Raw genomic sequence first — 27628 nt, 5'->3', positions numbered from 1 at the left:
CTGCCGCATTGATAATATTAAGATGCGACTTTTTATGCGACTTTTGAGAGTTTCCATTGCAGTCTATGGCACTCAAATCGCATAAAAGAAGTGCAGGAACCTTTTGTAAAGTCTCTCCCACATGGAAGAAAAATATACTTGAAATATATTTTAAAAATATTCTTCCCAAATATATTGACATATATTTGAAATGCTATAATTTTGGCCGCATTCAATATATTAGAAAATATATGTCAATAATATATATACACACTGCATCTTGAAATGCGTTTTTATTACACAATATATGAAAAATATTTTTAAAAATAAATTTTCAAACATACTGTACGTCTTTAAAAATACAAATCTATATTTTTGGAATGCATTTACAAATATATCTAAAAATATACATTAAAATTACTATTTTTTATATGTTAAAAAAAATCTGAAGAATATATTAAAAAAATATATATTTTTAAAAAATATTTGTCATATATTTTGTAATATAGAAAAAAACGTTTCAACATGCAGCATATATATATATTTATTGAAATATATTGAATATGGACCACATTTTTTTAACATATAAAAAAGTCATTTTAACCTATATTTTTACCTATATTTGTAAATGAGTTCCAAGAATGTAGATTTGTATTTTTAAAGACATGCAGTATGTTTGAAAATGTATTTTTAAAAATATTTTACATATATTTTGTAATAAAAAACGCATTTCAACATACAGTGTACACTCAACATACTTCAACATACAGTGTACACTTCAACATACTTCAACATACAGTTTACACTTCAACATACTTCAACATACAGTGTACCCTACAAAATACTTCAACATACAGTGTACACTGCAACATACTTCAACATACAGTGTACACTTCAACATACTTCAACATACAGTGTACACTGCAACATACTTCAACATACAGTGTACACTGCAACATACTTCAACATCCAGTGTACACTCAACATACTTCAACATACAGTGTACACTGCAACATACTATAACATCCAGTGTACACTCAACATACTTCAACATACAGTGTACACTACAACATACTTCAACATACAGTGTACACTGCAACATACTTCAACATACAGTGTACACTCAACATACTTCAACATACAGTGTACACTACAACATACTTCAACATACAGTGTACACTCAACATACTTCAACATACAGTGTACACTGCAACATACTTCAACATACAGTGTACACTACAACATACTTCAACATACAGTGTACACTGCAACATACTTCAACATACAGTGTACACTACAACATACTTCAACATACAGTGTACACTCAACATACAGTGTACACTACAACATACTTCAACATACAGTGTACACTACAACATACTTCAACATCCAGTGTACACTGCAACATACTTCAACATACAGTGTACACTACAACATACTTCAACATACAGTGTACACTGCAACATACTTCAACATACAGTGTACACTCAACATACAGTGTACACTACAACATACTTCAACATACAGTGTACACTCAACATACTTCAACATACAGTGTACACTGCAACATACTTCAACATACAGTGTACACTACAACATACTTCAACATACAGTGTACACTGCAACATACTTCAACATACAGTGTACACTACAACATACTTCAACATACAGTGTACACTCAACATACAGTGTACACTACAACATACTTCAACATACAGTGTACACTACAACATACTTCAACATACAGTGTACACTGCAACATACTTCAACATACAGTGTACACTACAACATACGTCAACATACAGTGTACACTACAACATACTTCAACATACAGTGTACAGCAGCTATGACAACTGTATCTGCTGACTTTTAAAATACAGACACTTACCTGTCCCTCAGTCCAGCAGTGTCCTCACCACCACTGGATTCACCGGCCGTCTTCTCTCCCCGGCTCCGCCATCTTCAGTGTGGGCACCCGGCTGTGACAGCTTGCGGCTTCACATCCGGGTGCCCACTGAGCGTGTGCGAGAAACACTGCGCTTTGTGAATGGTCCCGAAGTCCCAGAAGACTACGGGGAAGGACAACTTCCGCTTCCGATCACCTAAGGTGATCGCACTGGAAGTGTAAGCGGGCAACCCTCAAATTCGGGTACCCGCTCCCCCAAGGTGCCAATCCAGGGAGCGGGGGACAAAGCCTTAGGGCTAGTTCACACTTTAGAAATGCAGTCCAGATGCGTTTTTGCATGCCCGCTTTTGGCGTGTTCCAGTACGTTTTTTTTACATTTCAGTTCATTTTTTCCCATCTTTTTCTTCAATTTAAACAGGGACAGGTGCGTTTTTGGTGCGTTTTTGATGCATTCCAGTTAATTATTTCCCCTTTCTTTTACTTCAATTCAATTAGGGACATGTGTGTTGCACTGCTTTTTTGGTGCGTTCCGGTGCGATTTACCGCATTCTGTGCAGGAATAATGCCGCCTGTTCTACTTGTTTTTTCTGGAACTAGAACTGCCAGCACTGATGTGAACTAAGACACTGACAACCATATCACCGACTTTCTGTGCATTTTGGATGCAGAAAAAAAGTAACTGAAACGCATGGAGTGTGACCTGGCCGTAAGGATCGGTTCACACACTAGAAATGCAGTCCAGATGCGTTCTGGTGCATTTCTGATGTGTTTTTTTTTATGCATTCCAATTAATTTTTTCTCCTGTTTTTCTTCAATTTAAACAGGGACATGTGTGTTCCAGTGCGTTTCCGTGCATTTTATAATGCATTCCAGTTCATTTTTTCCCCTCTTTTTCTTCGATTAAAATAGGGACAGGCCCGTTCCAGTGCATTTTTGGTGCGTTCCGGTGCACTTTTTATGCATTTCATTTTTTCTCCTGTTTTTTTTTTCAATTTAAACAGGGACAAATGCGTTTTGGGTGCGTTTTTGATACATTTTTACATTGATACAATTTTTTCCCCTCTTCTTTTTCTTCAATTCAAATAGGGACATGTGCGTTGCACTGCTTTTTTGGTGCGTTCCTGTTTATTTTTTTCCCCTCTCTTTCTTCAATTTAAACAGGGACGTTCCAGTGCATTTTACCACCTTCCAGTGCAGTTCTGTGCAGGAATAATGCCGCCTGTTCTACTTTTTTTTTCTGCAACTGGAACGGCCAGCACTGATGTGAACTATGACACTGACAACCATATCACCGACTTTCTGTGCGTTTTTGGCGGCAGAAGAAAAGCAACTGAAACGCATGAAGTGTGAACTGGCCGTAAGGGTTGATTCACACACTAGAAATGCAGTCCAGATGCGTTCTGGTGCATTCTGATGCGTTTTTTTCTGCATTCCAATTCATTTTTTCCCCCTCTCTTTTTCTTCAATTCAAATAGGGACAGGTGCATTCCAGAGCGTTTTTGGTGCGTTTTTGATGCATTCCAGTTCACTTTTTCTAGTTTTTCTTCAATTTAACAGGGACATGTGCGTTCCAGTGTGTTTTTCTAGTGTGTTCCGGTGCGCTTTTTATGTATTCCAGTTATTTTTTTTCCTCTCTCTTTCTTCAATTTAAATAGGGACACGTGCCTCCAGTGAGTTTTTGGTGCGTTCCAGTGCATTTTTGGTGCGTTCCAGTGCGTTTTTGGTACGTTCCTGTGCGCTTTTTATGAAGTCCAGTTAATTTTTCCCCCTCTCTTTTTCTTCAATTCAAATAGGGACAGGTGCGTTCCGCTGCGTTTTTGATGCATTCCGGTTAATTTTTTCCTCTCTCTTTCTTCAATTTAAACAGGGACACGTGCATTCCGGTGCATTTTTGATGCGTTTGATGCATTTCCAGTGCAGTTCTGTGCAGGAATAGTTCAGCCTGTTCTATTTTTTTTTCTGCAACCGGAACGCCCTGGAACTGCCGGCGCTGATGTGAACTATGACACTGACAACCATATCACCTACTTTCTGTGCGTTTTGGATGCAGAAAAACTGCAACTGAAACGCACATCATGTGAACCGGCCCTTAAAGCGGAACTTCCCCTTTTGGGTGGAGCTCGGCTTTAAGTTGCAAAGATTTGAACGGCTTCCATTGAAGTACATGTGACTTTTTTGTGTCCAAGTAAGGGGCGGACTGACCATTCGAGCAACTCGGGCACTGCCTGAGGGCCCGGGGTCAGTAGGGGCCCCATGAGATGCCCCTGGTACCTTTCATAGGCTTTTTTGGGTGTTGGCGAGGACACAGGGGCCCCATGATCCCCTATTGCCCGGGGGCCCCATGAGTTGTCAGTCCGCCCCTGGTCCAAGGATGCATGGCAAGTCGGGCAAATGTGAATGGAGCCTGTCCATGTGCAGCACAGTGGCTCAGTGGTTAGCACGTCCGCCTTGAAGCGCTAGGGTCCTTGGCTCAAACCCTGGCTCAGACAATACCAGTTACAGATCGATCCACTCTGATCGAAGTGTTTTTTGTGTACGCCCCCTTTAGGCCGCTGCGAAGGCAGGATGTTGAGGCCGGAGAAGGGGAGTCCGTCTCGTACCAATGAAGTCATCAGCCCGGAGGTCCTGAAGATGAGGGCAGCGCTGTTCTGTATATTCACCTACCTCGATACTAAAACTCTGCTGCGGGCGGCTGAGGTCAGCCGCGATTGGAAGTTCGTGGCCCGGCACCCGGCGGTCTGGACTCGGGTTTTCCTGGAGAACGCCAGGGTGTCTCCAAAGGTGAGCCCGTCAGATCCAGCCCAGATCATGGCTGCGGGATTGTCGTGTATGGGTGCGTCACAGCTACTAGCAGGTCTCATCTCTCTGTCTTCTGTATAAATACAGCAGGTGCTATTTTTTTTTTTGGTGTGTTGGAGGCCTGCATCTGCCCCCACCTGAAAATATCAGACAACAGGGACACCAGAAGTTTTACTACTATGCTGTGAATAGCCTTTATGCTTCATTTCCACTTTAAGGCCTCTTGCACACTGGAAAAAAAAAGCCTTTTTTTACTGATCGGAATATAGACGGCGTTTAGATCAGAATGATCAGGTCCGTTCCCATTGAATTGAATAGAAAGAATATAGCCATCTTCAGAAATTTACATTTCAAATAGAATAAAATAAAATGGAATACGGTAGGATAAAATAAAATAGAAAGACTAGAGCTGTCTTCCAATATTTGAATTTCAAAAAGAATAGAATAAAACAGAATATCAGAAAATAGAAAATAAAGGAACACATTAGAAAATAGGTTTCAATAGAAAAGAATAGAATAGAACTGAATAGAAAGAATATAGCTATCTTCAGAAATTTGCATTTCAAATAGAATAAAATAGAATATCATAAAATAGAAAATAAAGGAATACATTAGAAAATAATAAATTACAATAGAAAAGAGGGGAATAGAAAATAAAAAAATAGAATAGAAAAAAAAACTGAATAGAATTGAATAGAAAGAATATAGCCATCTTCGGAAATTTGCATTTCAAATAGAATAAAATAGAATAAACTGGAATAGGGTAGAATAAAATAGAAAGACTAGAGCTGTCTTCCAATATTCAAATTTAAAAAAGAATAGAATAAAACAGAATATCATAAAATAGAAAATAAAGGAATACATTCAAAAATAGATTACAATAGAAAAGAATAGAAAATAAAGGAATACATTAGAAGATAATAAATGACAATAGAAAAGAATAGAATAGAAAATAAAGGAATACATTAGAAAATATTAAATGACAATAGAAAAGAATAGAATAGAAAGTAAAAAAAATAGAATAGAAAAATAAAATTGAATAGAATTGAATAGAAAGAATATAGCCATCTTCAGAAATTTGCATTTCAAATAGAATAAAATAGAATAAACTGGAATAGGGTAGAATAAAATAGAAAGACTAGAGCTGTCTTCCAATATTCAAATTTAAAAAAGAATAGAATAAAACAGAATATCATAAAATAGAAAATAAAGGAATACATTCAAAAATAGATTATAATAGAAAAGAATAGAATAGAAAGTAAAAAAAAATAGAATAGAAAAAAAAATTGAATAGAATTGAATAGAAAGAATATAGCCATCTTCAGAAATTTGCATTTCAAATGGAATAGGATAGAATAAAACAAAATAGAAAGACTAGAGCTGTCTTCCAATATTTGAATTTCGAAAAGAACAGAATAAAACAGAATATCATAAATAGAAAATAAAGGAATACATTAGAAAATAGATTACAATAGAAAAGAATAGAATAGGAAATAAAAAAAATAGAATAGAAAAAGAATAGAAAGAATATAGCCATCTTCAGAAATTTGCATTTCAAATGGAATAGGATAGAATAAAATAAATAAAATATAAAGACTAGAGCTGTCTTCCAATATTCGAATTTCGAAAAGAACAGAATAAAACAGAATATCATAAATAGAAAATAAAGGAATACATTAGAAAATAGATTACAATAGAAAAGTATGGAATAGAAAATAACAAAATAGAATAGAAAAAAATAGAATAGAATTGAATAGAAAGAATATAGCCATCTTCATAAATTTGCATTTCAAATAGAATAAAATGGAATAGGATAGAATAAAATCAAATAGAAAGACTAGAGCTGTCTTCCAATATTCAAATTTCGAAAAGAATAGAATAAAACAGATTAGAAGTAAACAGAATAGAACATAAAAGAATAGAATAGAAGAGAAAAAATAGAATACAATAAAGTAAAATATAGCTGTCTTCCGAAATTCAAATTTCAAAATTTGAATTCCGAATAGAATAAAATAAAAAGATTATAGCTTTCTTCCGCAATTCAAATTGTGAAATTTACATTTTCACAAGAATAGAATAAAACAGAATAGAATAGAAAATACAAAATAATATAGACTAGAATAAATAACAAAGGAATAAAATAGAAAAGAATATATTAGAATAGTAAAAAAAAAATAGAATAAAATTGAAAAATTAAATAGATTAGAAAAGAATAGAATAGAAAAAATAGATTAGAATAGAAAAGCAAAGGGTAGAGTAAAACAAAACAGAATAGGATAGAATAGGAAATAAAAGAGTAGCATATAAAAAAAATAGAATAGAAAGAATATAGCCGTCTTCTGAAGTTCGAATTTCGGAATTCGAAATAGAATAGATTCAGCTATTCTTCGCAATGAATTCGGATTGATGAGATATTTTTCGATTCAAATTCAATTCCAATGCTTCAAATCCATTTGAATCCGGTTGAAAATAAATATTTGAAACAAAAATAAACAAAATTAATTTTGTTACGAATTCAACTCGATGAAATCAGTGACTTAACGAATCGATCCGAAACGAAAAGAAACACTTTTTTTTTTGTTTGTTTGTTCTGCACGTCTCATGTACATTCCAATGGCCAAAATAAATGAATATTCCGGCCAGTAAAATGCATTTATGCTCAATGCCATACGTGTGCAAACTGGCATACATGCATACATAGATTCATATATGTATATATACAGTGAAGGAAATAAGTATTTGCTCCCCGGCTGATGTTGAATGTTCGCCCCTCACAAAGAAATGATCGGTCTAAAAATCGAATGTTCGGTGTATTGTAACACTGAGAGACAGAATACAACAAATTCAGCAGAAATGCGTCTAACAAATGATGACGGATCTGCATGTTCATGAGGGAAAGAAGGATTTGATCCCCTATCATTCAGCAGGATTTCTGGCTCCCATGTGTCTTTCATACAGGTAACAAGCTGAGATTAGAAACAGTCTCTTAAAGGGAGTGCTGCTAATCTCATTTTGTTACCTGCATAAAAGACACCTGTCCACAGGAGCAATCAAACCATCAGATTCCAAACTCTCCACCATGGCAAAGACCAAAGAGCTGTCCAAGGATGTCAGGGACAAGATGGTAGACCTACACAAGGCTGGACTGGGCTACCAAACTATGGCCAAGCAGCTTGGTGAGAAGGTGACAACAGTTGGTGCAATCATTCACAAATGGAAGAAACACAAAACAAGTGTCAGTCTCCCTAGGTCTGGTGCACCATGCAAGATCTCACCTCGTGGAGTGTCAATGATCATGAGAACAGTGAGGAAACATCCCAGAACTACACGTGAGGATCTTGTCAATGATCTCCAGGCAGCTGGGACCACAGTCACCAAGAAAACAATTGGTAACACACTACGCCGACAAGGACTGAAATCCTGCAGTGCCCACAAGGTCCCTCTGCTCAAGAAAGCCCATGTCCAGGCCCGTCTGAAGTCTGCCACTGAACATCTGAATGATGTAGAGGAGGACTGGTGGGAAGTGTTGTGGTCAGATGAGACCAAAATCCAGCTCTTTGGCATCAACTCAACTCGCCGTGTTTGGAGGAGGAGGAATGCTGCCTATGACCCCAAGAACACCATCCCAACTGTGAAACATGGTGGTGGAAACATTCTGCTTTGGGGGTGTTTTTCTGCTAAGGGGACAGGACAACTGCACCGCATCAAAGAGACAATGGACGGGGCAATGTACCATCAAATATTGGGTGAGAACCTTCTTCCCTCAGCCAGGGCATTGAAAATGGGTCGTGGATGGGTGTTCCAGCATGACAATGACCCAAAACACACGGCCAAGGCAACAAAGGAGCGGCTCAAGAAGAAGCACATTAAGGTCCTGGAGTGGCCTAGCCAGTCTCCAGACCTTAATCCCATCGAAAATCTGTGGAGGGAGCTGAAAGTTTGAGTTGCCAAACGTCAGCCACCGAACCTTAATGACTTGGAGAGGATCTGCCAAGAGGAGTGGGTCAAAATCCCTCCTGAGAGGTGTGCGAACCTGGGGGCCAACTCCAGGAAATGTCTGACCTCTGTGATTGCCAACAAGGGATTGGCCACCAAGTACTAAGTCTTGTTTTGTGAAGGGGATCAAATCCTTATTTCCCTCATGAACATGCAGATCAGTCATCATTTGTTAGACGCATTTCTGCTGAATTTGTTGTTGTATTCTGTCTCTCAGTGTTACACCGAACATTCCATTGTTAGACCGATCATTTCTTTGTGAGGGGCGAACATTCAACATCAGCCGGGGAGCAAATACGCATTTCCTTCACTGTATATATACACACATAACATTAGAGGCATTTTTTTATGTGAGGAAAAAAAAAATCACCATATTTGGGGCATAAATTCATACGCCGTGTACACGAGATCCGAAACAAAAATAGAAAATGTGACAACTGGGTGCAGTAATTGATGCGCGTACGCATGTTTACATGCACATACACGTGTATATTGCAACACTGGCAATGAGGAAGAATTGTACGTGTCTACACATATGTGCGTTTCTGCATGGTGTTTATGAAACCTTTTACTCCGGATCTTTCTGTCGACAAGATCCTCAGTATAAATATCAGGAACGTTCCGTCCGTGTGCAGCTGACCTATGGATTTTCGGTATCCGTGATTTTCAATGCAAAGTAGAAGTAGTTCTGTTCTGATTAGAGGAGAAAAAGGCCTTTCATTGCTAAATACTGGAGTCTGCTCACACATGTATGAGAGAGGCTGAGAGTCTTGAGATCACCCTAAGAGCTCTACAGCCTTGTCTCTGATGACGATATGCACCATATTGCCAAAAATATTGGTTGGCCGGCCTTTCCACACACATGACCTTTAATGGCATCCCAGTCTTAGTCCGTAGGCTTCAATATTGAGTTGGCCCCGCCCTTTCCACACACAGACCTTTAATGGCCCCCCAGTCTTAGTCCGTAGGGTTCAATATTGAGTTGGCCCCGCCCTTTCCCGCACACATGACCTTTAATGGCCCCCCAGTCTTAGTCCGTAGGGTTCAATATTGAGTTGGCCCCGCCCTTTGCAGCTATAACAGCTTCAACTCTTCTGGGAAGGCCGTCCACAAGGTTTAGGAGGGTGTCTATGGGAAGGTTGGACCATTCTTCCAGAAGCACATTTGTCAGGTCAGGCACTGATGTCGGGGGAGGAGGCCTGGCTCGCAGTCTCCGCTCTAATTCATCCCAAAGGTGTTCTATGGGGTTGAGGTCAGGACTCTGTGCAGGACAGTCAAGTTCCTCCACCCCAAACTGGCTCCTCCATGTCTTTATGGACCTTGCTTTGTGCACTGGTGGGCAGTCATGTTGGAACAGGAAGGGGCCATCCCCAAACTCTTCCCACAAAGTTGGGAGCATGAAATTGTCCAAAATGTCGCCTTAAGTGTTCCCTTCACTGGAACTAGGGGGCCAAGCCCAACCCCTGAAAAACAACCCCACACCATAATCCCCCCTCCACCAAACTCTACACTTGGCACAATGCAGTCAGGCAAGTACCGTTCTCCTGGCAACCACCAAACCCAGACACGTCCATTGGACTGCTAGACAGAGAAGAGTGATGGGTCACTCCAGAGAACACATCTCCTCTGCTCTAGAGTCCAGTGGCGGCGTGCTTTACACTACGGCATCCAACGCTTTGCATTGCACTTGGTGATGTAAGGCTTGGATACAGCTGCTCGGCCATGGAAACCCATTCCATGAAGCTCTCTACGCACTGTTGTTGGGCTCATCTGAAGGCCACACCAAGTTTGGAGGTCTTTAGCTATTGACTCTGCAGGCAGTTGGCGACTTCTGCGCACTGTGTGCTTCAGCATGCGCTGACCCCGCTCTGTCATGTGACGTGGCCTACCACTTGGTGGCTGAGTTGCTGTTGTTCCCAGTTGCTTCCACTTTGTTATAATCCCACTAACAGTTGAGCGTGGAATATTTAGTAGCCAGGAAATGTCACGGATGGACTTATTGCACAGGTGGCCACCTATCACGGGACCACGCTTGGAGTCACTGAGCTCCTGAGAGCGACCCATTCTTTCACCAATGTTTGTAGAAGCAGTCTGCATGCCTAGGGGTTGATTGTATACACATGTGGCCATGGAGGGGATTGGATCATCTGAATCACATGATTTGGAGGGCGGGGCCAAAACTTTTGGCAGTATAGTGTATTTATATCCTGTGTGCCCCCCCCCTCCCCTCTGACGCGTTCCTGCTCTTCCTGCAGTTTCTGCTCACTCTATCTCAGTGGTGCACACAGACTCACTCCCTGACGCTGCAGAACCTCAAACCTCGGCAGAGGGGGAAGAAGGAGACCAAGGAGGAGTACATGAAAAGCACAAGGTGAGCCTCCGCTTCCCCCATAAACTTTTCCATTAGTGTCTCAATATGTTGACCTTCACAAGAACGCTGACCGTGTCACCACACCTCCCATACTCATACCCAGCACCTGAAATATCATTACGCTTCAGCTGCATCACCGGCTTCCATGGAAATGTTAGCTGGTGATCACATGTTTATGGGAAAGTGATCTTCAGAATTATGGAGAATTGAACCCAACAGAAGTAACCATCAGCCGCAGGGCTTCTCCCAGTCTGGAGGTATAAATGACTTTATCTCAGTGATGTTCAGCAAGGGAGCAGATTGAACTTATAAGCAGAACACGGGAGGGAGAGTGTTCTAGACTACAGGCACAATTAAATGACGAAACTATGGAATCGCAAGTAGAAATGACTTGTATTCAGCAAGTAGTAGTTCAGGGGTCCTCAAACTATGACCCATGGGCTGCATACGGCCCACCAAAGCCATTGATCTGGCCCACAGGGCCAGCCAGAAAAAAATAAAATGGACCAGCAAATAGCTAGGCTACTCAATGGGTCCTCAGCTACAAGGACCCAGCGAGCGGCAGCCTGGAAGCCCAGGATTTCACCTGCTGAAGCCAGAGGAGCAACAGGAGAGGAGAGCACACCAGGCACCAGGTACAGAGCATTGTGGTGTCCACTGCGTTACAGAGTACAGTGCATAGGAATTTGTTTATAGTTTTTTCAAACTATAGTCTGGCCCCCCAACAGTGTGAAGGTCCATGTACTGGCCCCGTGTTTAAAAAGTTTGAGGACCCCTGTAGTAGATGGTCACGTTTAACTGGACTTGTCCTGGAATGTTGGAGATGTTTTTGCAGCTTCTCCAAGTCTAATGTTCAGTTCTAATGTGTGTCAGAAAGTATTTATCTCCACACCTTGTGCAGCCCTCTTCTGATCACCATGGAATGTGTAGGTGCTGATTGTTCAGGAAAAGGATGAAAGGTGTGAAAGTTGTAGAACCGCCCTGTTCTAGGCACATAATCTCATCCTTGGTCCCTGGAAGCCTGCATAGATTTCCTTCAAGCTCATCAATACACTGAGAAAGAATTTGAGCCCAAGATGGGTGCGCAAAAGCTAAGAAACTAAGCAAATACATCTGAAACACACACAAAAAAGTGCACAGGGTGTGTCACTGGTCCCTTCGCTGACCCACTGGGGCTCAAGGCTCCAAGGCATGGCAAAGCATTCTGGTTCATAGCCAAAAGGCCTGGCAGACCCCTTTCCTCATGTCAGCTGAAGCCAACCACTGAGTACTAGGTGAGGACTCTCCTGAAGAGCGTTCACCAAGGCAAGGAGGAAGGAACCTGATGACCGCACACCCTCCCCTAGACCTACACCCAACATCCTGTGTAATACAAAATTGCCAGTGTGTATACAAAATAGCTAAACCTTGTGGCCTGATAAAAAAAAAATCCCCAGTTTTGGCCAAAAGGGCTAGCCATGAGAGGTGCAAAAAAAAAAAAAGTGAGTGGTACTGGACCTAGTACTTATTTTCACAGTGAGGTTCTAGACCCACAATGATAATAAGAGCATCCCCAGGTCGCTACTCCCATGTGGTGTTTGATTTTGCAGGCTCTCTGCATTTCCCAAGCCTCAGGCAGACCAAGTAGCACCACTCAGATCAGGAGTCATGGGGTCCCTCAAACCCCTCCACACTAGGGAATCACTATTGACCCCCAGCACACCCAGCGGGTGCTTATTTGGAATTCCTTCCCACAGGAAAAGTCCCTCAGGACTCCCATCATACCCGGAGGAGCGCTATATAGCTAGCCATTCCTGCCATAGGACCAGAATAGCAGCAGCCAAAAGACCGAAACAGAAGTTGTACATCTTAAAGGGCCAACACCCAAACATAAAGTAATATATGCAGTGTAGTGACAATTGCAAAGACCTGAACCCCGGGGAGACAAAACCACTTAACCAACTTAACTACTCCAAACTGGAACATTCATCTCTGAACATGTGTGGATGCCTTCAGCGCCATCATGTGTTCCATATATAAAGCAATTTTAACATCTCTACCCTATCAATTAAGAAACAATTCACATCTTTAATGTGAGTCGAATGATTAACACCAATGCAGACACTTTAACACCAAGTTGGCATGAGGAAACGGGTCTACCAGGCTTTTTAGCTAGGAACTAGAATGCCTTTCCATCCATGTGGGCCAAGGAAGGGTCCTTCCTCTTCAGGAGGGGACCAATGACACACCCTATGCACCTTCTTGTGTGTGTTTGACATGCGTTTTTTACTTCAATTGGTGTTTATTCTTCTACGCACCCATTGTGGGCTCTAATTCTTTCTCAATGTTTTGCTGGGATTGAAGGACATCTATGCAGGCTTCCTAACACCAAGGATGAGATTATGTAACTAAGATGGGGTAGTTCCACATCTTTCACACCTTGCATCCTGTTCTTGGAACATCATTGTTTGCCTTGACACATTGAATGGTGATTGGATTAAGGCATCTGTGCTACCTGTGTGGCTATAAATATTGGGCTAGGTTCCTGACACTCATTGTAGATGAAGAAGTGGTTTGGAGAAGCTACAGAATGTCTTCAGCATTACAGAAGCCCAGTTCAATGTGACCAACTACTACTAGACCAAGACATCCATGACCAAGATGCATGAGAACCTTTACAGAACTTGACTTTCATTTCATTTTTATAGCGGCATGTGCCTTGGGGGTACCACAGTTTCCCTTTAAGCCTGTATTCAGGTGAAAATAATGGAACTAGTCATACATCCTAATAGAACGTAATGAGAGCTTCCCGGTCATTGGCGGACTGACAACTCATGGGGCCCCCGGGCAATAGGTGATCATGGGGCCCCTGTGTCCTTGCCCAAACTCAAAAAAGCCTATGAAAAAGGTACCAGGGGCATCTCATGGGGCCCCCTACTGACCCCGGGCCCTCGGGCAGTGCCCGAGTTTTCAAATGGTCAGTCCGCCCCTGTTCCTGGTACTGTTTCCTTTTTCTCCAACCAGTGCTAGGATCTTCATAAAAGTGAAGGCGAAGGCCAACATTGAGCCCCACTCTTTTCTTAGCAGGCACCCCCCTGCTCAGGATCAACACCCAGATTCTCCCCATAGGGCAGTGGTCTCCAAACTGTGACCCTTTGCTTGCCTTCATCCAGCCCTTTCACTGACACTAACAATGGGCCATTATTCCTTCTACTGACACCAATGATGGGACACTTCTCCTACCACTAAACATGGGACACTATTCCTCCCACTGACACCAGGACATTTTTAACTCACACTGGCAACAGTCCGGCTCCCCTAAGGTCTGAGGGACAGTAAAATGGCCCTTTTGTTTAGAAGCAGGGGCGGACTGGCCATTTAGACAGTTGGGCACTGCCCGAGGGCCCGGGGTCAGTAGGGCACCCCATGAGATGCCCCTGTTACCTTTTTCATAGGCTTTTTTGAGTTTGGGCAAGAACACAGGGGCCCCATGATCCCCTATTGCCCGGGGGCCCCATGAGTTGTCAGTCTGCCCCTGTTTAGAAGGCTTGGAGACCCCTGCCCTAGGGGTCTTGTACTAGAGGTTTGGTTGACTGATAGGTAGTGCTCCTGGCTGGCTCAAGAAGAAAGAAAGAATACCAAATTTTTTGTATACTTTTTAGCAGCCCATCTATAGACAACTCTAGGTCATTTCTTAAGGTACTGTGTTCTCATTGGGGATGTTCCCTTTCTTCCTTTCTGGGTGTCAGTGTTGTCATTGGGACAGGAAGTAGGGGAAGACCTCTCCAACAAGGCCTCAGAGGGAATCAAAACCGGACAGAAGTCCAAACTCTTCCTTACTCCATCCAAAAATTTCTGGGTTGAAGTTATAATTCAAATGGTTCTTCCTGACTGCTGAGCATCTTATAATATGACCAGCCAATGTAATTCCGAATTGGTGTATCTGTGTGTGCTGCTCTACAGGGGCTGCCTGGAAGCCGGACTGGAAGCTTTACTAAAAGCCACAGGAGGAAACCTGCTGATCCTGCGGATCTCCCACTGTCCCAACATCCTGACCGACCGCTCCCTCTGGTTGGCCAGCTGCTACTGCCGGGCACTGCAAGCTGTTACATACAGGTACTGAAGAAGGGGGGCACATACAGGTACTGAAGAAGGGGGACACATACAGGTACAGAAGAAGGGGGGCACATACAGGTACAGGATCAGGGGGGCACATACGGATACAGAAGAAGGAGGGCACATACAGGTACAGGAGCAGGGGGGCACATACAGGTACAGAAGAAGGGGGGCACATACAGGTACAGGATCAGGGGGGCACATACGGATACAGAAGAAGGAGGGCACATACAGGTACAGGAGCAGGGGGGCACATACAGGTACAGAAGCAGGGGACACATACAGGTACAGAAGAAGGGGGGCACATACAGGTACAGAAGAAGGGGGGCACATACAGGTACAGAAGCAGGGGGGCACATACAGGTACAGAAGCAGGGGGGCACATACAGGTACAGAAGAAGGGGGGCACATACAGACACAGGAGCAGGGGGGCACATACAGGTACAGGAGCAGGGGGGCACATACAGACACAGGAGCAGGGGGGCACATACAGACACAGGAGCAGGGGGGGCACAAACAGGTACAGAAGAAGGGGGACACATACAGACACAGGAGCAGGGGGGCACATACAGGTACAGAAGCAGGGGGGCACATACAGGTACAGAAGCAGGGGGGCACATACAGGTACAGAAGCAGGGGGGCACATACAGGCACAGAAGAAGGGGGGCACATACAGGCACAGAAGCAGGGGGCACATACAGGCACAGAAGCAGGAGGGCACATACAGACACAGGAGCAGGAGGGCACATACAGACACAGGAGCAGGAGGGCACATACAGACACAGGAGCAGGAGGGCACATACAGACACAGGAGCAGGAGGGCACATACAGACACAGGAGCAGGAGGGCACATACAGACACAGGAGCAGGAGGGCACATACAGACACAGGAGCAGGAGGGCACATACAGGTACAGAAGAAGGGGGACACATACAGGTACAGAAAAAGGGGGGCACATACAGGTACAGAAGAAGGGGGACACATACAGGTACAGAAGAAGGGGGGCACATACAGGTACAGAAGAAGGGGGACACATACAGGTACAGAAGAAGGGGGACACATACAGGTACAGAAGCAGGGGGGCACATACATGTACAGGAGCAGGGGGGCACATTCAGGTACAGAAACAGGGGGGCACATACATGTACAGAAGCAGGGGGGCACATACAGGCATAGAAGAAGGGGGGCACATACAGGCACAGAAGCAGGGGGCACATACAGGCACAGAAGCAGGAGGGCACATACAGACACAGGAGCAGGAGGGCACATACAGGTACAGAAGAAGGGGGACACATACAGGTACAGAAAAAGGGGGGCACATACAGGTACAGAAGAAGGGGGGCACATACAGGTACAGAAGAAGGGGGACACATACAGGTACAGAAGAAGGGGGACACATACAGGTACAGAAGCAGGGGGGCACATACATGTACAGGAGCAGGGGGGCACATTCAGGTACAGAAACAGGGGGGCACATACCGTACATAAGGGGACACATATGGTGCAGAAGCAGGGGTTCACACACAGGTATGGAATTAGAGGGGGTGAAATGCAGGATCGGGGTCACAGATAGGTTGGGAAGTGAGGAGCGGGGGTGGACTTGTTAGCTGAACTCCACACAAACATCTAATTGCACAAATAACATACATAAGTGACAGCTGTTTTACCTGCCAAGGACTTTGCATTCCTATGCAGTCCTGAAATTTACACAGCTCTGCCACACAGCGCAGCCCTGTCTAGCAGGAAACCTGATTTTCTATCTTGCAGTTCAGTAACACAGGTCTTGTCTCACCCCCAGGCTGCAGTTGGGCAGTGAAAGGAGAAGCAGCAGACTGATGAGCTCATCTCTCTGTCAGTCTAGCTCATGGTGCTGCTTCTCCCTCCTTCAGTCCGAGCTCTGCTGTTCAGGGAGGTTGATACCAGGTCAAAGGCAGGTACTTACAGCTTTCATTTTAACATTCGTGTAATGACATATGAAGGATTACAGGGCTGCATCCATTTGTGTCTTCAGTATCTGCTGAAGTTCAGCTTTATTCTACAGTCCAGTCCAATAATGGGAGTAGAACATTTGGCAGTTCTTAGTACATTCAGCTCCCTGTAGAGTACACCGTTATATATATTGCCGGTCTCTGTTCTCATTGGTATCTTTATTACACTTCCAGGAGCTCCACGGACCCGGTGGGTCATGAGGTGATCTGGGCGTTAGGCGCTGGCTGCAGAGACATCATCTCCCTTCAGGTGGCGCCATTACATCCGTGGTAAGTGAAGTCATCTGACGCCCCCAGAAATAGGGGCTGCCATTGCTGAGCTGAAGAGGCTTATCTGCCTGGCTGTTATGCTGAGCTCTCCGGCTTCAATACAGACCATGAAAAAGTATAGAGATGAGGAAAGGCAGAAGTCCATATCTGCATATCTGTGGGGGGTGTATGAGGAGGTTTAAGGGGTGTTAGGAGGAACATGGGGGGTGCATGGGGAGATTTAGAGGGTGTATGGCTGGGTACAAGGGGTGTATAGGGGGATACAGGAGATATATGGTGGGAGGGGATACAGGGGGTGTATATGGTGCATACAGGGGGGTGTATATGGTGGATACAGGGGGGTGTATATGGTGGATACAGGGGGGGTGTATAGAGTGTACAGGGGGTGTATATGGTGGATACAGAGGGTTGTATATGATGGATACAGGGGGGTGTATATGGTGGATACAGGGGGGTGTATATGGTGGATACAGGGGTTGTATATGATGGATACAGGGGGGTGTATATGGTGGATACAGGGGGTGTATATGGTGGATACAGGGGGGGTGTATAGAGTGTACAGGGGGTGTATATGGTGGATACAGGGGGTGTATATGGTGGATATGGGGGTTGTATATGGTGGATACAGAGGGTTGTATATGATGGATACAGGGGGGTGTATATGGTGGATACGGGGGGGGGGTGTATATGGTGGATACAGGGGGGTGTATATGATGGATACAGGGGGGTGTATATGGTGGATACAGGGGGGTGTATATGGTGGATACAGGGGGGTGTATATGGTGGATACAGGGGGTTGTATATGATGGATACAGGGGGTGTATATGGTGGATACAGGGGGTTGTATATGGTGGATACAGGGGTTGTATATGATGGATACAGGGGGGTGTATATGATGGATACAGGGGGGTGTATATGATGGATACAGGGAGGTGTATATGATGGATACAGGGGGGTGTATATGATGGATACAGGGAGGTGTATATGATGGATACAGGGGGGTGTATATGATGGATACAGGGGGGTGTATATGATGGATACAGGGAGGTGTATATGGTGGATACAGGGGAGCTGTATATGGTGGATACAGGGGGGTGTATATGGTGGATACAGGGGGGTGTATATGGTGGATACACAGGGGTGTATATGGTGGATACAGGGGGTGTATATGGTGGATACAGGGGGTTATATATGGTGTATACAGCGGTTGTATATGGTGGATACAGGGGGGTGTATATGGTGGATACAGGAGGGTGTATATGGTGGATACAGGAGGGTGTATATGGTGGATACAGGGGGTGTATATGGTGGATACACAGGGGTGTATATGGTGGATACAGGGGGGGTGTATATGGTGGATACAGGGGAGCTGTATATGGTGGATACAGGGGGGTGTATATGGTGGATACAGGGAGGTGTATATGATGGATACAGGGGGGTGTATATGATGGATACAGGGAGGTGTATATGATGGATACAGGGGGGTGTATATGATGGATACAGGGAGGTGTATATGATGGATACAGGGGGGTGTATATGATGGATACAGGGGGGTGTATATGATGGATACAGGGAGGTGTATATGGTGGATACAGGGGAGCTGTATATGGTGGATACAGGGGGGTGTATATGGTGGATACAGGGGGGTGTATATGGTGGATACACAGGGGTGTATATGGTGGATACAGGGGGTGTATATGGTGGATACAGGGGGTGTATATGGTGGATACAGGGGGTTATATATGGTGTATACAGCGGTTGTATATGGTGGATACAGGGGGGTGTATATGGTGGATACAGGAGGGTGTATATGGTGGATACAGGAGGGTGTATATGGTGGATACAGGGGGTGTATATGGTGGATACACAGGGGTGTATATGGTGGATACAGGGGGGGTGTATATGGTGGATACAGGGGAGCTGTATATGGTGGATACAGGGGGGTGTATATGGTGGATACAGGGGGTGTATATGGTGGATACAGGGGGGTGTATATGGTGGATATGGGGGTTGTATATGGTGGTTACAGGGGGTGTATATGGTGGATACAGGGGAGGTGGATATGGTGGATACAGGGGGTTGTATATGGTGGATACAGGGGGGTGTATATGGTGGATACAGGGGAGCTGTATATGGTGGATACAGGGGGTGTATATGGTGGATACAGGGGGTTGTATATGGTGGATATGGGGGTTGTATATGGTGGTTACAGGGGGGGTGTATATGGTGGATACAGGGGAGCTGTATATGGTGGATACAGGGGGGTGTATATGGTGGTTACAGGGGGTGTATATGGTGGATACAGGGGAGCTGTATATGGTGGATACAGGGGAGCTGTATATGGTGGATACAGGGGGTGTATATGGTGAATAAAGGGGGTGTATATGGTGGATACAGGGGGAGTATTGTAGATATAGGGTGTGTTTGAGGGGGGTAAGTGGGGTATATATCCCAGGATCAGGGCCCTCCTATCCCTCTTGTATTGAACTGTATTGTTGCTGTATTGTCTCCCATTATATTGTAAAGTGCTGAGCAAACTGTTGGTGCCATAAATCCTGTATAATAATAATAATATATAAATCCTGTATAATAATAATATATAAATCCTGTATAATAATAATATAGGGCTACAAAATGTGAATGGAGGGATATGGGGGATGCATGAGGAGATATAGGGGGTGTATGGGGGATACAGGAGGTGTATGGGGATAATTTCAGCTTCTCTCCCCCTGCGGCCATCCTCCCCCTTCCCCAATCACACCACTATTACCAGCAAGACTGTGAAAAAGCAGCAAGTTGCAAGTGTCAGTGAGGAAATACAATGTAACAATGTCCTCCTTCTATCTTGCTCCTCCTTCTATCTTGCTCCCTGGTCTCCTCCTCACACGCACGTCTGCAAGACTTCTCCAGGTCCTCCCCCATCCTCTGGAACTCACTACCCCAATCCATCAGACTGTCACCTTCCCTCCTCACCTTCAGGCGCTCCCTGAAAACCCACCTCTTCAGGGAAGCCTACCCCACCCTCACCTAACTGCTGCTCTCCTTCATTCCTCCTACCACTCCATCCCCCACAGCCACTTCCTCCTGTACCACTACCCCCTCCCTCCTAGATTGTAAGCTCGAAAGAGTAGGGCCCTCTTACCCCTCGTGTGCTGTTTGTAGTTGCTGTACTGTTTCATGTATTGTCCCCCCCTCTATTGTACAGCGCTGAGCAAACCCTTTGGCGCTATATAAACTCGATGTAATGTAATGTAACAATACATTTCTACACTGCAGTTACTATTTCATCCACACGTGTGACCATTCATATGACATCATGTAAAGAAACCTTACAAATGTATCGAAATGTTCCCCTTATTACCCATTACTTGACTCTACTCACCCCTAATTAGCTCCCTTCTCCCCTTGGCTATTATTTTCTGATTTTTGTTATTCCTTTTTTTTGCCATTTATATATTTTTCATTATTTTGTTCTGACTTTTTTCAGTATTGCGTAACCAGAAAATGTGTAAATTTAAAAAATGCCTTTCTTTATTTGCATGCAGATCATTTTAGTCTCATTTTAAATGGGAACAAAAAGGGATAACATTTTGTTTACATTAAAATTATTTTATTTTCTACAGACTCTATAGACAAAAGACTTACGTATTTTTTTCTGCTTTGACCAGTGATAGGTTTGTTTTTTTGCATAACAATATTGCCAAAAGAGAGCCTAGTCCTACCCCCCCCCCCCAAAACAACCTACACTATATTACCAAAAGTATTGTCCCCGCCCTCCAAATCATGTGATTCAGGTGTCCCAATCCCCTCCATGGACACAGGTGTATACAATCAAGCCCCTAGGCATGCAGACTGCTTCTACAAACATTGGTGAAAGAATGGGTCGCTCTCAGGAGCTCAGTGACTCCAAGCGTGGTCCCGTGATAGGTGGCCACCTGTGCAATAAGTCCATCCGTGACATTTCCTGGCTACTAAATATTCCACGCTCAACTGTTAGTGGGATTATAACAAAGTGGAAGCAACTGGGAACAACAGCCACTCAGCCACCAAGTGGTAGGCCACGTCACATGACAGGGCGGGGTCAGCGCATGCTGAAGCGCACAGTGCGCAGAAGTCACCAACTGTCTGCAGAGTCAATAGCTAAAGACCTCCAAACTTGGTGTGGCCTTCAGATGAGCCCAACAACAGTGTGTAGAGAGCTTCATGGAATGGGTTTCCATGGCCGAGCAGCTGCATCCAAGTCTTACATCACCAAGTGCAATGCAAAGCGTCAAATGCCGTGGTGTAAAGCATGCCGCCACTGGACTCTAGAGCAGTGGAGAGATGTTCTCTGGAGTGACCAATCACGCTTCTCTGTCTGGCAATCCGATGGACATGTTTGGGTTTGGCGGTTGCCAGGAGAATGGTAGTTTCCTGACTGCATTGTGCCAAGTGTAAAGTTTGGTGGAGGGGAGATTATGGTGTGGGGTTGTTTTCAGGGGTTGGGCTTGGCCCCCTAGTTCCAGTGAAGGGAACTCTTAAGGCAACATTTTGGACAATTTCATGCTCCCAACTTTGTGGGAAGAGTTTGGGGATGGCCTCTTCCTGTTCCAACATGACTGCCAACCAGTGCACAAAGCAAGGTCCATAAAGACATGGAGGAGCCAGTTTGGGGTGGAGGAACTTGACTGTCCTGCACAGAGTCCTGACCTCAACCCCATAGAACACCTTTGGGATGAATTAGAGTGGAGACTGTGAGCCAGGCCTCCTCCCCCGACATCAGTGCCTGACCTGACAAATGTGCTTCTGGAAGAATGGTCCAACCTTCCCATAGACACCCTCCTAAACCTTGTGGACGGCCTTCCCAGAAGAGTTGAAGCTGTTATAGCTGCAAAGGGCGGGGCCAACTCAATATTGAACCCTACGGACTAAGACTGGGGGGCCATTAAAGGTCATGTGCGTGGAAAGGGCGGGGCCAACTCAATATTGAACCCTACGGACTAAGACTGGGGGGCCATTAAAGGTCATGTGCGTGGAAAGGGCGGGGCCAACTCAATATTGAACCCTACGGACTAAGACTGGGGGGCCATTAAAGGTCATGTGCGTGGAAAGGCCGGCGGAACAATACTTTTGGCAATATAGTGTATGTATAGCTTTGATATCTTCAACACAAAAACATGATGCATTGCTGCTTACCAATTCTTAGATGTGGTGGCTGCATTAGTTTTCTTTCTTTAGGCTTTTAGTTTATTTAACCTGGTGATCCTGTTGTTGTTTTTCAACTTCTTATATCAGACCAAGCTGTTCAGCAAAAGTGGCAGTTAGGAAGTTGAGACAAACTGTCTAACGGTGATAAGGGTACTTACGATTATTATAGGTACTTACAGTATATAGCGCCGTCAATTTATGCAGCGCTTTGCATATATATTGTACATCAGAGGCAGACTAACCATTTGGAAACTCGGGCACTGGCCGAGGGCCTGGGGTCAGTACGGGGCCCCATGAGATGCCCCTGGTACCTTTTTCATAGGCTTTTTTGAGTTTGGGAAAGGACATAGGGGCCCCATGATCCCCTATTGTCCAGGGGCCCCATGAGTTCTCAGTTCGCCCCTGTTGTACATTAACATCAGTCCCTAACCCTCAAGGGGTGTACAATCTAAGGTCCCTAACTCACATTCATACATACACATACTAGGGCCAGTTTAGAGTAAACCCACACAGGCACAGGGAGAACATGCAAACTCCAGGCAGGTGGTGCCGTGGTTGGGATTGGAACCGACGACCCGAGTACTGCCAGGCGGAAGTGCCAACCATTTAGGCACTGTGCTGCTCCATTATCAACTTTTGTTCATTTATGTAAAAAAAAACTGCTGTAAATGCTTAAAAAGTTTTATCTGAAGTTCTGCTCTGTTAGTCAAGCCCACCAAAATCTGCTAGTTTAGCACTTCCCTCCCCCCAGACTGACAATGCTGCTGCCCAAGAGTGTCTCCATTGCTCCTTCATCCAGAGCGGAGACATGCTAAGACAGGAAGGGTGTTACTAGCCGGATCACCAGGTGAAAATAACAAAAAAAAAATCCTAAAAAAAAAAACCGATTACAGCCATCACATTTAACCTCTGCACGCCGGCCGCGCGCAAATGTGCGGCCTCCTGTTGTCTGGGCCTTGACGCAAGCGGCCGCACATTTGTGTGCGATTAAGAGAAACATGTGCTGAGAGCACGCGCCCTACATGCTCCCAGCACACATGTCTGGTACTCATGGAAAGGTCCCGATCTCCTCTTTCGATCTGGACCTTTCCCGATCATGTGACGGCGAATCATGGTGGTCACATGACCCTAAAACCCAGCCCGGCTTCTGAAACCTAAAGGGCCGGGAGGCGCCGGCGCCAAGGTGTTAAGGATTGGTAATCTGCAATATCACTCTTATGTTGCTGAGTTTAACTGTCAAGCACTGCCATCGTTTTTATATACTTGATAATATTTCTGTTTCCTCTTCTCCCGTTCCCTCTGCATACAGCCAACAGCCTACGCGTTTCAGCAACCGGTGCCTGCAGATGATTGGACGATGCTGGCCTCACCTGAGGGCGCTGGGCGTCGGGGGAGCTGGCTGCGGGGTACAAGGGCTGTCGTCACTGGGTGAGAAGCCGAATGTCCTGTCGCCTACCTGTGATATTAGTAATCATAGAAATGATATTGTATTTTTGCTTTTATTTGTGAACATTGAACACCAACTGCCATTTTTACATGAAATCTTGAAAGTCATTTCTTGACACTATGAGCTTGAGAGCGGTATATATACTGACCCAGAAGACTAAGGCCCAGGTCACACCGATATGACTTTCAAATTGTGCGACTTCCAGTGAAGTCGCACGATGTCATTCCGACTTGTGGTTTGGCTTGGAAGACACAGATGTCTATGCAAGTCGCACCTGAAGAATCGCATGCGCTACTTTAGAAATCGGTGCGGCTCCGACCAAGTCGGAATCGCGCCGATGTGACCGCTTTAACTGCAGACAACAGGGTACCACTTGCCATGCGATTTGAAACTTGCATGGCATGGCAAGTCGCACCCAGTGCAGGGGCGGACTGACAACTCATGGGGCCCCCGGGCAATAGGGGATCATGGGGCCCCCTGTATCCTTGCCCAAACTCAAACCACACCCAAAAAAGCCTATGAAAGGTACCAGGGGCATCTCATGGGGCCCCCTACTGACCCCGGGCCCTCAGGCGGTGCCCAAGTTCCAAAATGGTCAGTCCACCCCTGACCCGGTGTGACTGGGCTGTGCCTCCAGGCTGTAGTGTTTTGGCATCAGGACTACACTGAGGGACATGTCTGCATGTTATAGCTGAACCCTACAATGGCCATGAATTTCCATTCTAAATTTCCATTCCCCATGTTCAACAAAATCGGCAAAAAATATTATTATTCACAGAAATTTGGAGATAGTTTTTAAAGTGGAACTCCATGAAAAAAAATGACTGACCTTCTGCTGCTGCCAGGAGGAACCTGAGGGCAGAGCTGGGAAGCAGAAAGTGCAGGGTCTGGAGGAGGATCATAGGAGGGCTGGAGTCAGTTGCCAGAGTCTGGGGAGGTGCAGCTGCACAGAGAGGAGCAGGATCTGTAGGAGGACATCTCCCCTCCTCTTTGCTGCCCAATGCTGAGATTGGGGGCAGAGACAAGCCTCTCAACAGTTGCAGAGAGAAGCACTGGATTTAGTGGAAGAGTTCTGGCCTTCTCTCTGCTACCAACTTCTAAGACAAGGTGTATGTGGAGCAGGGGCGGACTGACAACTCATGGGGCCCCCGGGTAATAGGGGATCATGGGGCCCCTGTGTCCTTGCCCAAACTCAAAAAAGCCTATGAAAAAGGTACTGGGGCATCTCATGGGGCCCCCTACTGACCTCGGGCCCTCGGGCAGTGCCTGAGTTTCCAAATGGTCAGTCCGCCTCTGGGGTGGAGACAAAGAGCTGTCACAGCTGCAGGAGAGGTGCAAGGGCCACATGAAATGGCTTGGCATGCTGGATTCGGCCCGCGGGCCTTGTGTTTGACACATGTACCATACAGTGATTATAGCGGGTCTCTCGCTTTGCATTTCATGCATTTATAAAACCTCTTCTATTCTTTTCAATGTACTGTACACAAGACATTCTGTGATTGGACAAGGTGAAGAGGATGAACGCCATGATCTACCCTCATCAAGTCACAGAAGTTTTGTATGCATTGCAAAGGATACAAGAGGTTTTATAAATGGATGAGGTGCAAAGCGTACAACTCACTATACGCACTGCATGAGATAGGAAGTTACAACAGCACCCAGAAGATCAAAGCTCACACTCTATCTGGCATCTCCAGCAGCCCTCCAGGCATTACATAACAATCTATAATGTCCAGCAGCCTAGTGGAGGGATCATAGATGTTCATACATCATTGCCAAACCCCCCAGAATTAACCACGGCTCACAGAGCCACGTTTTCTACAATTCTTGGGAAACGTAGTAGAGCTGTGGGCAGGGAATGGGCAGTTCTTTGCTCTCAAGTAGCCACCCACATAGCCAAGCAGTGCCATAATTTCCCCACCGAGAACACTGATATCTGCTGTCCATCAAGAGGTATAGAAGTGCATGGGTGGAACACTGACATTTGTATATGCCGTCTATCAGGAGATAAGGATCTGCATGGGTGGGACACTGACATTTGCATATGCCATCTATCAGGAGATAAGGATCTGCATGGGTGGGACACTGACATTTGCATATGCCTTCTATCAGGAGATAAGGATCTGCATGGGTGGGACACTGACATTTGCATATGCCTTCTATCAGGATCTGCATGGGTGGAACACTGACATTTGCATATGCTGTTTATCAGGAGATAAGGATCTGCTTGGGTGGAACACTGACATTTGCATATGCCTTCTATCAGGAGATAAGGATCTGCATGGGTGGAACACTGACATTTGCATATGCTGTTTATCAGGAGATAAGGATCTGCATGGGTGGAATGCCCTCTATCAGGAGATAAGGATCTGCATGGGTTGGACACTGACATTTGCATATGCCTTCTATCAGGATCTGCATGGGTGGGACACTGACATTTGCATATGCCCTCTATCAGGAGATAAGGCTCTGCATGGGTGGGACACTGACATTTGCATATGCCTTCTATCAGGATCTGCATGGGTGGAACACTGACATTTGCATATGCCCTCTATCAGGAGATAAGGATCTGCATGGGTGGAATGCCCTCTATCAGGAGATAAGGATCTGCATGGGTGGAACACTGACATTTGCATATGCCCTCTATCAGGAGATAAGGATCTGCATGGGTGGAATGCCCTCTATCAGGAGATAAGGATCTGCATGGGTGGAACACTGACATTTGTATATGCCCTCTATCAGGAGATAAGGGTCTGCATGGGTGGGAGAAACCTGGGAACATCGCAAAACAGATCCTCCCATCGCAGGCACTTCTCATGTAAGGACATCAGCAGCAGGGCCGTGGATAAGGGGGTACCACCAGTCATCCTGTATGGGGCCCAATCCAGCAGGGGGTGATCGGCACTGTGGGGTGGTTGGGGAATTACTGGAACCAATCCCCTGTGTGGCTGTCTCTGCAGCAGCTGAAAGCTGGCTTCTTCTCCTCTCCCTCCCACTGACTTTCAGCTGCCCTGGAGAGAGCCATATAGGGGATCAGTTCCAGTAATTGAACCCCCCCCCTTCCTGCCGCACCCATCACCCTTCCTGTGCACCATATGTTTTCTCATGCTGCCCAGGCCCCCTTGTATGCCCCCACCCCAGCAGTGCTGCCAGGTTCCCTCCTCTCCTTTCCACCATAGGATCCTTCAGGATGGAGAGTAGGGGAAGGGTAAATATGTCACATTTACCAGCCCCTTTCTTTACTAAACGAACACAATGCGTGATCTGTACCAGTCACTCACTTTGTTCATTTATAATTGAAGCATAGTAAACTGTGTTTTTTGGGGGGGTTGAGAGTCGGTGAGAGAACGGTGGGTCAAAGGACGGTGTATCGGAAGACAGGCTTATCAAGTCCTGTGGATGTCATCTTTCATGACAGTTTTTTCAGGCACCAAAGCTGTAATTAGTGATCCCTGGATATTCAAAATGGTATTGCTTTCTGAAAGATGCCATAAAAATTTAAACTGGAGCTCAGCTTTGAATGACCAATGCCGGGACAAGGTCATCTAGTGCCCAGGGTGCAGATGCCAAATGATGCCCCCCCCCCCCCAC

General features: G+C 45.1%; 1 protein-coding gene across 1 annotated transcript in view; it reads left to right on the top strand.

Annotated features, from left to right (window-relative positions):
• The window catches only part of FBXO41 (F-box protein 41), a 224529-nt gene that overhangs the window by 165241 nt on the left and 31660 nt on the right, over nucleotides 1–27628 (top strand). The window contains exons 6-10 of the mRNA XM_089661500.1: nucleotides 4434–4666; nucleotides 10936–11051; nucleotides 14994–15146; nucleotides 17308–17403; nucleotides 23900–24018. Coding sequence (XP_089517626.1) covers nucleotides 4434–4666; nucleotides 10936–11051; nucleotides 14994–15146; nucleotides 17308–17403; nucleotides 23900–24018 — 717 coding nt within the window. The remainder of the gene's footprint in view (nucleotides 1–4433; nucleotides 4667–10935; nucleotides 11052–14993; nucleotides 15147–17307; nucleotides 17404–23899; nucleotides 24019–27628) is intronic.

The sequence above is a fragment of the Staurois parvus genome, unplaced genomic scaffold (assembly GCF_062004578.1).
Source record: "Staurois parvus isolate SC_StPar_1 unplaced genomic scaffold, SC_StPar_1.0 ptg001347l, whole genome shotgun sequence".
NCBI lineage: Eukaryota > Metazoa > Chordata > Amphibia > Anura > Ranidae > Staurois > Staurois parvus.
Note: the sequence above shows the minus strand (reverse complement) of the source record. Positions and strands in the feature narration are given on the sequence as shown.